The 12398-nt window shown below is 40.3% G+C and overlaps 2 protein-coding genes across 3 annotated transcripts in view; both read left to right on the forward strand.

The window, feature by feature from the left end:
- Window positions 1-422: 422 nt before the first annotated feature.
- Window positions 423-2145, forward strand: LOC119728825 (growth arrest and DNA damage-inducible proteins-interacting protein 1-like). The gene is made up of 2 exons (XM_038201221.1): window positions 423-910; window positions 1522-2145. Exons 1-2 carry the CDS (start codon window positions 453-455, stop codon window positions 1772-1774), a joined length of 711 nt encoding a protein of 236 aa, XP_038057149.1. The 5' UTR covers window positions 423-452; the 3' UTR covers window positions 1775-2145.
- Window positions 2146-3596: 1451 nt separating this feature from the next.
- Window positions 3597-12398, forward strand: part of LOC119728209 — a 43628-nt gene continuing 34826 nt past the window's right edge. The window contains exons 1-3 of one of the 2 annotated variants that reach the window (XM_038200348.1): window positions 3597-3864; window positions 6561-7189; window positions 8332-8500. In XM_038200348.1, the coding sequence (XP_038056276.1) occupies window positions 6712-7189; window positions 8332-8500 (647 nt within the window). In that variant the 5' untranslated portion in view covers window positions 3597-3864; window positions 6561-6711. The remainder of the gene's footprint in view (window positions 3865-6560; window positions 7190-8331; window positions 8501-12398) is intronic. The other variant, XM_038200349.1, reaches the window with a different exon arrangement.

Genomic DNA, 12398 nt, shown 5'->3' on the forward strand with positions numbered 1-12398 from the left:
GAAGTTAACTGATAGGAGGGAAACCCACCAGATCACTCAACTCTACAAGATCATCACTCACACCATTGACATTGATGCTTCAGACTTTCTTCAACCAAAAACACAGAGATCCAGGAGGGGGAACAACAACCAATATTTAACATAGTGCAAACATCCTCAACTGTATTCAAGAACTCATTTTTTCCAAGGACAATTAAATTATGGAATGACCTGCCCCAACACATCACCGACTCTTTGACGCACAAGACCTTTAGGGACAACTACTACAACCACATCATGACCGAGACCTAGGTGCCGACACCTCCCCGTGACCTCCTAGTCAAGATCCCTAGATGATGTTTCAGGAGGAAACCAACCAAGTACCAAGTACCAAGTAGCTACTGGAGACCCTAATCTCCTGGCATGGTCTCTGGTTATGGCGCCCTCATTGTTCAAATTTGAAACTAAACAAAATGGCGGCCTCCATATCGACGAAAATCTTTATTCTTGTCTCCCGGCCATCAGCAGCGATTGTTCCTCGGATTACCCCTTTAACTCCATTACTAGGTGAAAATTTCGTCTTCAGAATCTGTGGGGTGAGGTTCTGTAGTAATTTTAAGACAAAAGCAGCCGTAACTAATGGACAAACAGACACTGACTTTGTGGACGGCCACGATTTGTCCGACCATGCCGACGAACAGCCGCGGGTACAGGAGCCACCACCGATATGGAAGATGACCAGGCGGTATCTGGCCAAACAGTATGCAAAGCAGGGAAAAGCATCAGGTGTTGATCCCAGTATCATGTGGCCAACTCAGACCGAACTTGAAAATATCATCAAAGATGAAGAGGAGTGGTGCCCGTCTTTGCAACAGATGCAGTCAGAAATAGCAGAAGAAAACCATGCCATCGAGTTGAAAAGAAAGAAAAGGTAGGCCTAAGGCTAGAGCTAAGGAAATCATGTAGGTCAACAGCCCGGGCACTTAAACTTGTGCATGTTCTTTCACCCAACCCCCAACCCCCCTGTCTTTCATGTTGTAAAAAAAATAAAAGGAAAATGGATTTCTGTATTTAGGTTGTATCGAAGATTTGATATAAATGTATGTTCCTCTATAATACTAAGGCAAGGGGGCTCTTAAAGTATGTTTTCTCTAGCTTGAGTAACTCCAGCTGACATGTTCATGTGAATGAATATGAGCATGTCAGCTGGAGTTACTCAAGCTAGTTTTCTCTGTCGTGAGTCAGATTTTAATAAATGAAAGTTGTGATCTAGATTAAGACAGCGAGTGTTAAAACTAATTCTTCTTTTCTTGTCTAAACAAGTAAATATACAAAAAGTAATGACACTGTGGTAAGCAGAGGTACTGTTTGAAAAAAAACAAAAAAACATGAGTGCTGTCATCCACATGATCAATCTCTCACTGCACTTGTTATTTTGGGATCATTTTAGCTAGTGGTTTTGATTTGATAAATCATCCCCTTAGAGTTGAATAAACTTCTCTATAATTGTTCTGACTTGTAGAATTTTCTTTCCTTATGCAGAGAGCAGTTGATTGCAGCCAACATGGCCAAGATGCCCCGCATGCTCGCTGAGCACCGCAAGAAGATGACAGAGAAGGAAGCATTGGCACAGGAGCAGATCGCCAAGCGGAATCGTCTCCTGGAGGAGGCCAAAGAGAAACTGGGATATGCCATTGATCCCCGCAGCACCCGCTTCCAGAAGATGGTCCAGGAGATTGAGAAGGAGGAGAGGAAGAAGAAGAAAGAACTGAAAAAGAAAGGCATCATTGTATAGCGAAAGCACCACACGTGGATATGAGACTGTAAAATGAGGCCAATGGTCAATGATGACAAGGACTTTGATTTTTCAAGTTGATTTTTTTACTGCATACGTTTGTACACACTGCTCCAAATGAAGGTATAATGGACTTTCTTTGGTAGTACAAAATCATACCATCTCCCACAATAAAACTTTGTTCAGCAGAACAAATCTTTTGAAAATTTAGAGTATAATTTAGATAATTGAAAAAACATTACATTGCAATCTACAAGCCTCATCAATTTGGTTAAGGGTTGTGCGATCGAAAGGTGAAAGATATGTTTGAAGAAAAGGGACAAAAAAGAACAATAAAAAGTAAATGTTCAAAAACTAATGTATCAAATTCAGAAATAGGAATTTATTTCAAGTTATTGCATGTTTTCTAGAAGCCTCAGTATGAAGTTTGGGTGTGTCATCTCTAAACCTGGAATTTTGAACCACAACGCATGCGTTTAATAGACAACATAAAAAGCTTTTAAGTTAAATAGGGATGATATACAGAGCAGTCATGAAGGGTCAATATACAAAGGGTCAAGAGACTTTAACTCCCAAAATCTCTTTAACCCCCAGCCCCACTCCTGCCCCCCCCCCCTCACTCAAAATTAAATTAAAAAAAACTTTTTTAGACATAAGCAGGGGCGGCGGAACGGGGGGGGGGGGGGGGGGGGGGGGGCACTTCGCCCCCCCCCCCCCCCCCCCGATTTTCCCAGACCAACAAAAGTGGCCCTCTCGTGGTTATAAATGTGCCCCCTCGAGATCAATAGTGCTCCTCTCGCGATAACTTCTTGACAAAACTGCCCCTCGAAAGCACCCCTCTACATAACTAGTCATATTCATGGGCGGACCCAGAGGTAACTGCCGGGGGCGGAGAGTGTGCAGTGTGCTGAAGGCCCAAGGGCAGATCCAAGGGGGGGGGGCACAACGTGGCCATGCCGCCCCCCCCCCAAAAAAAAAGTCACAAAAAGGCAGCCACTACGTACACCACCATCTTTTCCTGAAAAAAAATTGTTAAAGTGGTCTAGAATCTAGGATCCATTTCCCCTCGCCCCTTATAATTTAAAGCGGGCTCCGAACCCACGCCGGGAATTTGTGGACCCACTTTTTTCTGGACCAAATTTTTTGGCTCCCCCCCCCCCCCAAGAAAAATGTGTGTTCTAGATCCACCATTTCGGGCGCCAAAGGCTCTCACTTTCACACCGACGGGAGGTACGTAAGGTGCCCCTTTTTCTGAATAAGTGTCCCTTTTTGGTGTTGCCCCCCCCCCCCCCCCCCCCCCAGTTTGAAATGTTTCCACTTTAAAATGCTTCTGGTGAATCAATAAGGTCATGTGGTAAAAGCTAGCAGATTCCCACCAAGGAAAAACAACAACTTCAGTCTCGATTTACACACCTGGTGCTGGGCTGCTGAACTCTCATTCAAGAAATATACAAAACCACTTCTTTCCAATTCCTCAGAATTATTGCATGAATCTGTGGAATGCTTATCAGCTGAAGTTTTAAAGTTGTTATGTTTTTTCCCTCTTAATATCAACGTCACGTCACCTCCCCATAATGATTGTGACCGAACTTTAGTGGGTGTACATGATAGGGTGAGCGGATGAAAACATCTGAATTAAATATGAAAGGTTTATGAAATGCAAGAAAAGTGTGTTTGAGTATAGATGACAGCTGCCAAACCATCTCGTCTTCGCGTAACCACCCCCGAACTAAGGCCCATTAATTGAGCATAGCGCCCTCTGTATAATTAAGGCTGGCTACTTGTACGTACGAGATTTAGTATGAGCTTCGTGGGGGGAGATAAACGTATACAACAAACAGGTGATTTATTGATTGGACTGGTACACTGCGATACCGATACAACCACGTACGCCGGGTTGAGGATACCATCGATCTAATGGGGGAATAAATTTAGAACGGTCGACCGTCTGGCGGCTCGCTGACATCGCTGCAAATGTAGTAAGTAAACGATTTATTGTGAGTGCAGCGGCTTAAGCACGGATCGTGTAACATTAGATGCTAGTATCAGACGAAAGAATGACGTGAAACATACATGTACATCATGTTGATGTAAGTAAAATTCTATATGTTGTCGTGGGCATGTAAGTAACTTGTTTAAGGAGTCTTTAATTATAAAAAAAGCCAGCCGGCCTATGGATGAAAACCATGATGAAGAGATGGAAATGGCGAATCATCTCTCTAACCATGGAGATTTCGAGATTTCTCCATGCTCTAACTGTGCTGGTAAAAAGGGTATACATGTAGTGATGTAGGCCTAGTACGGATGCATACCTGCATGGTACATGTACTAGTACAGGATGTATTTTAGGACCCCATTCTATATCCTCGATGTACAACTACAAGTGATGTACCGGTTCGAGGGTGGAAGGATTCATATCATCAAGCAAAAGAAAAACACTGACAAGTGACATAGCCTTCGGTTTCCAATTTTTGGGGGGCTGGCGGTGGAACACGTACCTCACACACAACAAATCAACTGGTTGTGTGTTACGAATCTGCGCGTGTACATCTCTACAAGGTCAAACCTCGAAAACTTGATGCCTCCAAAACAGGTACACGGCCTATAACTTATATTTACAAGGTTAAATATGTTAAATAACTTTAAATAGAGACTCACCAGAACAGCTGTCACTCAAAAGTGACATTCTGATATTTCTTGACACATCTGAACAGTCATGACACCTTCTTGAATATTGGCAGGTTTAATGTTGTGTGAAGAGGGCAGGGCTTTGATTTGTGAGGGAAATTACGTGGTACTAAAAGACAACAACAACAACAACAACCAGAAAACAGGCTCAAAAACAAAGATGGCAACTTTGAAAGTTCGATTGCAATTAAAGCATGCTGATTAGCCCCATAAATGTGGCCTATTTACTGGACTGCCTCCGTAAACATAGGCCACACATCCACATGTACAAAAATCGTGTCGACTTTGCCAAATTTTGATTTTCACATTTAGGCTTAGTTTGTAGGATTTTTTTGCTTTAGAAGCATACTCACCCTCTTTATAGGCTAGTCAGAAAGTGCTGCCTTTTTCAGATGTCTAATTTTTGTGAAATTTCATGTTGAAATTTTGATACGCAAACGTGTAAAAATGAATCTGGAAATTTCACGAAAAATATACATCTGAAAAAGGCAGCACTTTCTGATTAGCCTATAAAGAGGGTGAGTATGCTTCTAAAGCAAAAAAACCCTACAAACAGCCTAAATGTGAAAATCAAAATTTGGCAAAGTCGACACGATTTTTGTACATGTGGATGTGTGGCCTATGTTTACGGAGGCAGTCCAGTAAATAGGCCACATTTATGGGGCTAGATGCTGATTGGCTGATATTTCAAAATTACAACAAACATGTATGGAAACAATGTACATCCATAAGCTCTAAATGTTGAATTCCTGATGAGCATTAGAGCAGGGGTTTGCAGTTTTGAATGACTATGTAAATCTGAATTCGGTTGATTTTTTGGAGGTTAAGTAATAACCTTTGGGAAAAAATTCATCCAAAGATGATCACCCCGTGGTCCTGAAGCCCATCACCATTTGGAAATGAACGCCTACGCTCCATTGCAAAATATAGAGCCATTGTTGGGCCTAATTTCATCCAAATTTCACAGACCAAATTAGCTTTTGAAATCTTAATTCAAACTTACCGTTGATTCATGCCTCTGGTTAGTATACCCCTTATTTTATTGCTCCTTGCTGACCTGGCTAGTTTATTTGATCTGTAGTGTCTGTCTGTTGTTTGTGCCTGAATGTGTACTGTGTTTTGTTTTTCTTTGTAAATTGTGTGCCTTGCCCGTTCCATATTGTGCGTTGTATGTTATTTCTTTTCTCTTGGTTTGGGCTCAATGAGCATGACTTTCTGGGGCCATGCTTACAAGCTTTGCTTCTTAATGGGCTCCTCTGCAGTGTCTTCACAACATTCACTTTCTATAGCATCTGTGGATTGTTGTATTACTTGTAACTATTTTCTATTATTGATTGATTTTGATAATAAATAAATAAACCTTCAACCTTAACCCTAACCCCTTGAGCCTTTTTACTAGAAAGTATCATGAATCCGCCAAAATCCATCAATTTTGTCATGCCAAAAAATATTGGTGTCCTGAGTCCATCAGAATCCACCAGTGTAGTACATTTATCATACACAACAAACATATCCAAGGAGTTAAACTGTTGAGATCCTGAATTCATCAAAGTCCCCCAACTGCTCAATAGTGAGGTATCCTGAATCCATCAAAATCCTGTAGTTCCGCTAGGCTTACTGTCCTGAATCTATGAAAATTCCCCAACCTTTTCAATATGAAGGTATCCTGAGTCCGCCGAAATACTCCAAAACAGGGGTGTGAATATTGGTGGATTCAGGTACATTAGGGTTAAAACTTGAACCTTGAACAGTCACTTGACTGATTTTGACTGAAAGGACTACTTGACACAGAATGTATATTTGCATAGGAGGGTTAACCCTAACCGAACTCAACCCATCAAAGTTCAACAGCAGGTTTTGTTTAAATCTGTTGGGATAGGTACAGTACCCTTAAACTGATGGTCTTTTACCCTGGGTTTGGCATACCTCCAGAAACTAAGCCCAACAGTGTGTGTGTACAATTCCAATGTGGGTGTTGGAATTTGCCAGGATGGGTATGGTTCCTAGTAAATTATGCTAGGGAGTTAGGGTTAATGTGATAGAACAGAACAGCTCAAGTGAATAATATTGTGTCATTTTTGTCTTTATTCTTCAACAGTTAATACAAGATTGAAACTGCGTACCAATGTGAACACCCGACTGTCAACATGTGATCAGTCTGGTCCTTTCCTAGTGTCTGTGATGATGATTCAAGGTGTCAGTTACATTGTAAGAGCCAAGACCTGCGCTCTGTCACACCCTCAGTGAAGATGCTCTTTCATCCTCGTTGCCATGGAGCCAACATCCAACTCTCCAAAGATGGCACTACAGCCACGCGCGTCAACGGCTTCAGCCACGCGATTGTCTTTAGCAGTGAACCCTTGGAGCCCGGGCGGAGGGTGTCGTTTGAATTCTGCAAGTATGAGACCTGCTGGAATGGTGCCTTACGAGTCGGACTGACCAATCGCAATCCAGACGGCTTAGACCCCGGTGCCTTACCCCAGTACCTCTTGCCCAATCTAACTGATCTGCCTGGCTCATGGGCCAAGTCCGTCCCAGAGAGCAAGGCCAAGACAGAGAACCTCTTTTCGTTATTCTACACACGAGAGAGGGTTGTACAGTTTTTTATAAACAATGAACATCTACAGCAGTACCAGCTACCACAAGGATCAGTCGATGTTAATAGACCCGTCTGGGTGATACTAGACCTGTATGGATGGACAGTTTCTCTACGATGTATTCAACCTAGTAAGTGTGCATGACAAAACTCTCTTACAAAGAACATTGTTCTTATATTTTTAAGAATCTAAACTTTGTCAAACTTAGTTGGGTAGACCAAACCATGACACAAACATTTTACAGATAACTTTTAAAGTTGAACAATATAATTGACCGGGGCTGGGTTGAACCTGGGACCTATGAATTGCTGTTCCGGTGCTCTACCAACTAAGCTATACAGCCCTATGTTGGCGGTTCCTCACTTCGTCACGGTTCCTCACTTCGTCAATGTCTTTGTTCAGGGGGTGCTAGTCAGAAGCCATAAACCTGTAGGCCTATGTCATGCAGCCAGGGATCACGTCCAAAATCATGATGCAGACCTGGGAAGACATATTTGGGTTCATTGCTTCTGACTAGCACCCCTTGAACAAATTGAGGAACCGCCAACATAGGGCTGTAAGCTCAGTTGGTAGAGCACTGGAATGGCAAGTCTCGGGTTCAAATCCTGCCCCAGTCAATTTCATTTTTCAACTTTTAAAATTATTATAATTTCACGTTGTCAGTTTCTTTTTGTGGTTCATTTGGAAAAAAGACAACTTTTAGGCTAAAAGTAAAGTCTCTGTTCACATACTGGTACCTGTACCTTCATGTGCATGTAATATCGGTGATAGTTAGAATAGTGGATGTTGCATTTAATACAATATGAAATCCTGAATCAAGTTTTTTTGCGGCGCTCTTCAAATTAGAACAACAAGCTTTTGGTGTGAAAGACACCCATAGGTGGGGCTGTTAACACTGGAAGAAGCCTTTAAGAGGGTGTCGTTAACACTGAAATCTTGTGTTTGATTCTGAAAAGGGTGGATGAACAATTGGTTAAGGGTGATTGTGTAAAGCATAGTTCCTGCCAAACAAATGAAAAATAGTTTGAAGTCAGTTTTAATGATACTTGCATGGCAAATCACACAGGTCAGGTGTAATAGGGACACAAGAAATGTCACACTTTTGAACCCCATAGATAAGGAACGACCCTTATTTAAACATTCACTGTTGACTATGTTTAACCAAATTGACACAAATACAAAAACAATTTATCAAAATCATGCATGGTGGAAATGAGAAGATTAATCAGTAAGTGGCATCTTCTTTGGTAACATCTGTCTGTTCTCCTGCAGTCAAAGATGACGTGCCTTCAGAAGTCCTGGCCAGGGGGCCCGAGGCTGCCGCTGCATTCCAAGTCGCCGCCAACTCTGGCACCAAGGCGGTGCACCGGACACGCCTGATGATCATTGGCCAAGCTGGGGCTGGCAAAACCTGCCTTAGGAGAGCTCTACTCGGACAAAGGTAAGATATACTGAGGGGTAAGACAGGGCCCAGGGCCTTACACCATGGAATAACTCTTCTGTGGAGAAGTGTGGTTCTGAAAAGAACCGGAGGTGAGAATTGTTCACAATGTTTTTGGAAAGTGTACTCTGTCCATTCTCAGGAGAGTGCTTGAAATTAGCAAAATTATGTGCTAAATATAGTTCACAACCAGCATTCGTCTCTTACCATTTTGGCGTGTAATTAACCTGTTTTATTGCTATGCAAATATTTTCTGTGTTTAGAATATTTATATTGGATGGCTTTGAGGGGGATACAAGAATATACTGCAGGAGCTATAATATTGTTATAACGAGTGCAATATATTCTTGTATCCCCTGAAAAACCTCATCCAATATTATTATTATTGTTTATATCAGGCTGACTTGATCCGCAAAAAAATACATTTCATGTCACTGTCTTGTAAAAATCGGCGACTGCTTCCTCAATACTTCAACGTTAACTTCAACAAAATACCCGATAGTGAAAGATTTTCCAGCGTCTCAAAATCCATCAGTAGCTTCTTCTTGAGCAGATACCGGTACAAGTACTCACAGAATATTTACTTCTCAATAACCTCCACATCACTCCAATTTGTTTACAACATTGGGTTTGTCACCGACAGGCTTTGCAGTGTTACCCATTTATTAGTATTATTATTATTTATTTTTTTTAAGATAAGTTTGTATATCACATCATTATTATTTATTTATTTATCAGGATTATTTATATTCAAATACATTCTACCAAGATGTTTTAATATGAAGTTGACTCCTATGACTTATTTACTTATGTATATCTTCCCAACAAAATCCGCACATCCACGGAGTGAAAAACCAGAGATAAAAACTCATGGAAAATACTCTGGGAAAACCCCATGAATAGTGCTGATTTTGTTAGACCTATTAAGCTCTCCATTCTCAGCATCACATTTGTTTTAAAGTAACAATTAAAATAGTATGTGAACTCGTTGCCTGTCGGTGCGCAGATGAAGCCAACCCTTTATCCCTTTCTATTTATACCACGGTTTTACCACCTACTAACTCCTTTTCACCTCCGTGTAGCGGAGTGATATTCCAATTGAGAACTTAATTTCGTTCTATTTCACCTGGTTCAACCGAACGAAATATCATTGCTTGATATCTTGGTTGCTTTCCTGGCATTGTCAGCATCTTTAGTTCTCAATTCTTTGAATTCTTTGAAGTGAATCTTGCGCCGCTCGAAGCTGGTTAACAACTGTGGGTTTCTACAGCAGGAACAAGCAAATTTGAAAAATGCCCAGCCAGACGAGGACAATATCAAAAATAATATTGTCGTCATCCGGGTACTTTTACTGACATAGCATTGCAGTTATCGGGGTACTTTGTACGAAAGCATACATGTGCAATACGCTGATTTATTTTTTATCACTGGAATATACATAATTAACTGATATAAATAATTAACTGCAAAATTGACCGCACTTCATTTCTGTGCCCCTCGTAATTGAAAGTGCTTGCTAATGGAGCAATATTTCCCCTGCACCTCTTTTAGTCACGGACCGTATTGTGCATTTTTGAATGAGTTTTTTTTTGCAGTGGCCATAATTCATGTAATTAATATCAGTATGACTTGCAGACTAACTTCCCTGTGACAAGGAACCAAAAACGTGATTAACAAAGAGGGTGAATTTTGGATTTTAAAATGAGGATCCATTGTAACACCAAAATAGGAGAAAATATTGACTTCAGTGGCAGTGAAGCTTCACCTCTCTGTCATGCACGTACCATCGGGATCTTCATTTACATTGACTCAGTGTTTGTTACTATGTAGGCCTACATTGTATGTTGATTGAACCAATAGAACATGTGCAGTACTTAGATTTAGGACTTCAAGCCCATTACAACTGCAACTGGGCTCTGCAGTCCCAAAACCATCAAAATGAATTGTAAAATCATGCAAAACCCGCTCATGACCATTGACAAACTAAAAAGTTATTTGTATAATTTGAAAAATGAACCTGTCATTTGTACGCACCCACAGATTGCAATAAAGCATGTTTTTGAAGCACTTCTTGTATGTAAAGAGTCACAATTTTCAGTAGGTTTTGAAAAAAAGTGATTACATAGTAAAAAACCTGTATAGGGCCTACTATATAAGCAGTTCGATGTTGAATACAGTAACTCTGTTGTAAAACTCAAAGCAATAAATAGGCTTTTGGTCGTATTTCTTTTTTGAGGAATGTGTTTCAATGCTAATTATTTTTTTTTAATCACAGTTCAGTTTAGTATCTCGTACAAAGCCATTTCGGTTGAGTGCCACAGACATGACAGAGTTGTCACAAAGTAATATTTCAGACAAAAATGTGGGAAAAAGTAGTTTCTTGATTTGGAGAAATCATACAATTTCTGGTATTCAAATCAAAGATCTATTTTTGCTTTGCTTTTTTGGTTGAAAACCCTCTTATGTCATTGAAATCTAAATTCAGTTCGGACAAGTTTTGGCATAAATATGAGTCATACTATGGAAAAAATATTGAAAAGAAATTGTCAACTCATTTAAAATTATTTATACAATGTATTATTGATTATTTCTCGTAATGAAACCAAGGATTCCTCAAAAGCGCCCTAGGCACTGTAGCTCGCAAGCCTGAAGAAACCTGTAGAGAGGAGACAATGAGAAGAAATTACAGTTTTAGAGGTGGGAGGAAAATCCCAGAAGAATATTCTGGGGAAAAACACGGAATCAGGCAGGGACTGAAAACCCAATCCACATGTTGGCCCAGCGGTGGAAGGCGAGGAAAGTACCGCTACGCAAACCTGACTCAATTAAATTTGAATTTATTTCCAACTCTATGGAGTGTATTTATAATTGTCCTAGTGTCACGCTACAACCTACAGCACTGAAGTACATGTAAAGGCAAATTGCTTTATTGGATGTTGTATAATTAGTTTTTGTGTTCTGTCAAAAAATCCACACACAATTATTTTGCATTGTGACAATACAAGCATGTACGGGAATGAAACTTGTAGGGATATTTTCTTCTTAATCCAAGGAAAAGCCATACCTTACACGTATCGGTATGTTATGTATCTGTTGTGCCATTTAGGAGAACTATGTTCATTTTAAAACAAAATTAAGTGAACTTAATAAATAATGTTTAGGCTGGCGCATCTGAACCTCTTGTCTAGAACTAATATTGTATACATTGATCTTCATCCATTACAACTACATGGTAACATGCTGAAAAAACATACATGTTGTATCCCTAGCTTAATTCGGATATTGATTTTGGACTCCTTACAATATTGGAATTAAACCTTAACCTTCCTATATAAACATGCATTCTGGGCAAAATTTTCCTTTCGGTCAAAATAAATCAAGTGACTGTTTTTAGCAGTTAAAAGTTTCCTGCCTACATAAAGCCTGATTGACTTGATACAGCTATGCATTGACAATATGTGATATCTAAAGGCCAGCTGTGCTGCAACTGCCAACCACATCCCTGCTTTTGTCTGACTGAATTTGACTAGTCACAGTACACTGTACTTGCTTGAAATATGATCTGACTGGTGACTAGCCTGTGTGAAAGGCATGGCAGGGGAGAAAATTCAATTTTTTTGACAGTCTGTGACTGCTCAGACAGCAGTCTGAGGTTAATAATATGGATTATAAGGAATACAGCTCTTTAATTGAGCTGAAAAAGAGCGAAGTCTCAAATATGCTACACTTGGTGTAAAAACAAATGGACAATTGTACATGAAAAAGCAAACAAACAAAAACACCCCCAAAAAAGAAACAGACAATACATGTACATGTACATGGTACGCACTTCTGCCCGCCAATGATTGCTCGTTATTAGTGGCCTTCAGGCATGTCGTAATTTATCGGTCTCGATAAA

Source organism: Patiria miniata, unplaced genomic scaffold, assembly GCF_015706575.1.
Source record: "Patiria miniata isolate m_02_andy unplaced genomic scaffold, ASM1570657v1 HiC_scaffold_20, whole genome shotgun sequence".
In the NCBI taxonomy this organism is placed as follows: Eukaryota; Metazoa; Echinodermata; class Asteroidea; order Valvatida; family Asterinidae; genus Patiria; species Patiria miniata.

Excerpts from the sequence above, each read along its gene's own strand:
- LOC119728825 (XM_038201221.1), top strand. The coding sequence starts at position 453 with ATGGCGGCCTCCATATCGACGAAAATCTTTATTCTTGTCTCCCGGCCA. Across the intron at positions 911-1,521 it reads GAGTTGAAAAGAAAGAAAAG|AGAGCAGTTGATTGCAGCCA; the intron begins GTAGGCCTAAGG and ends TTCCTTATGCAG.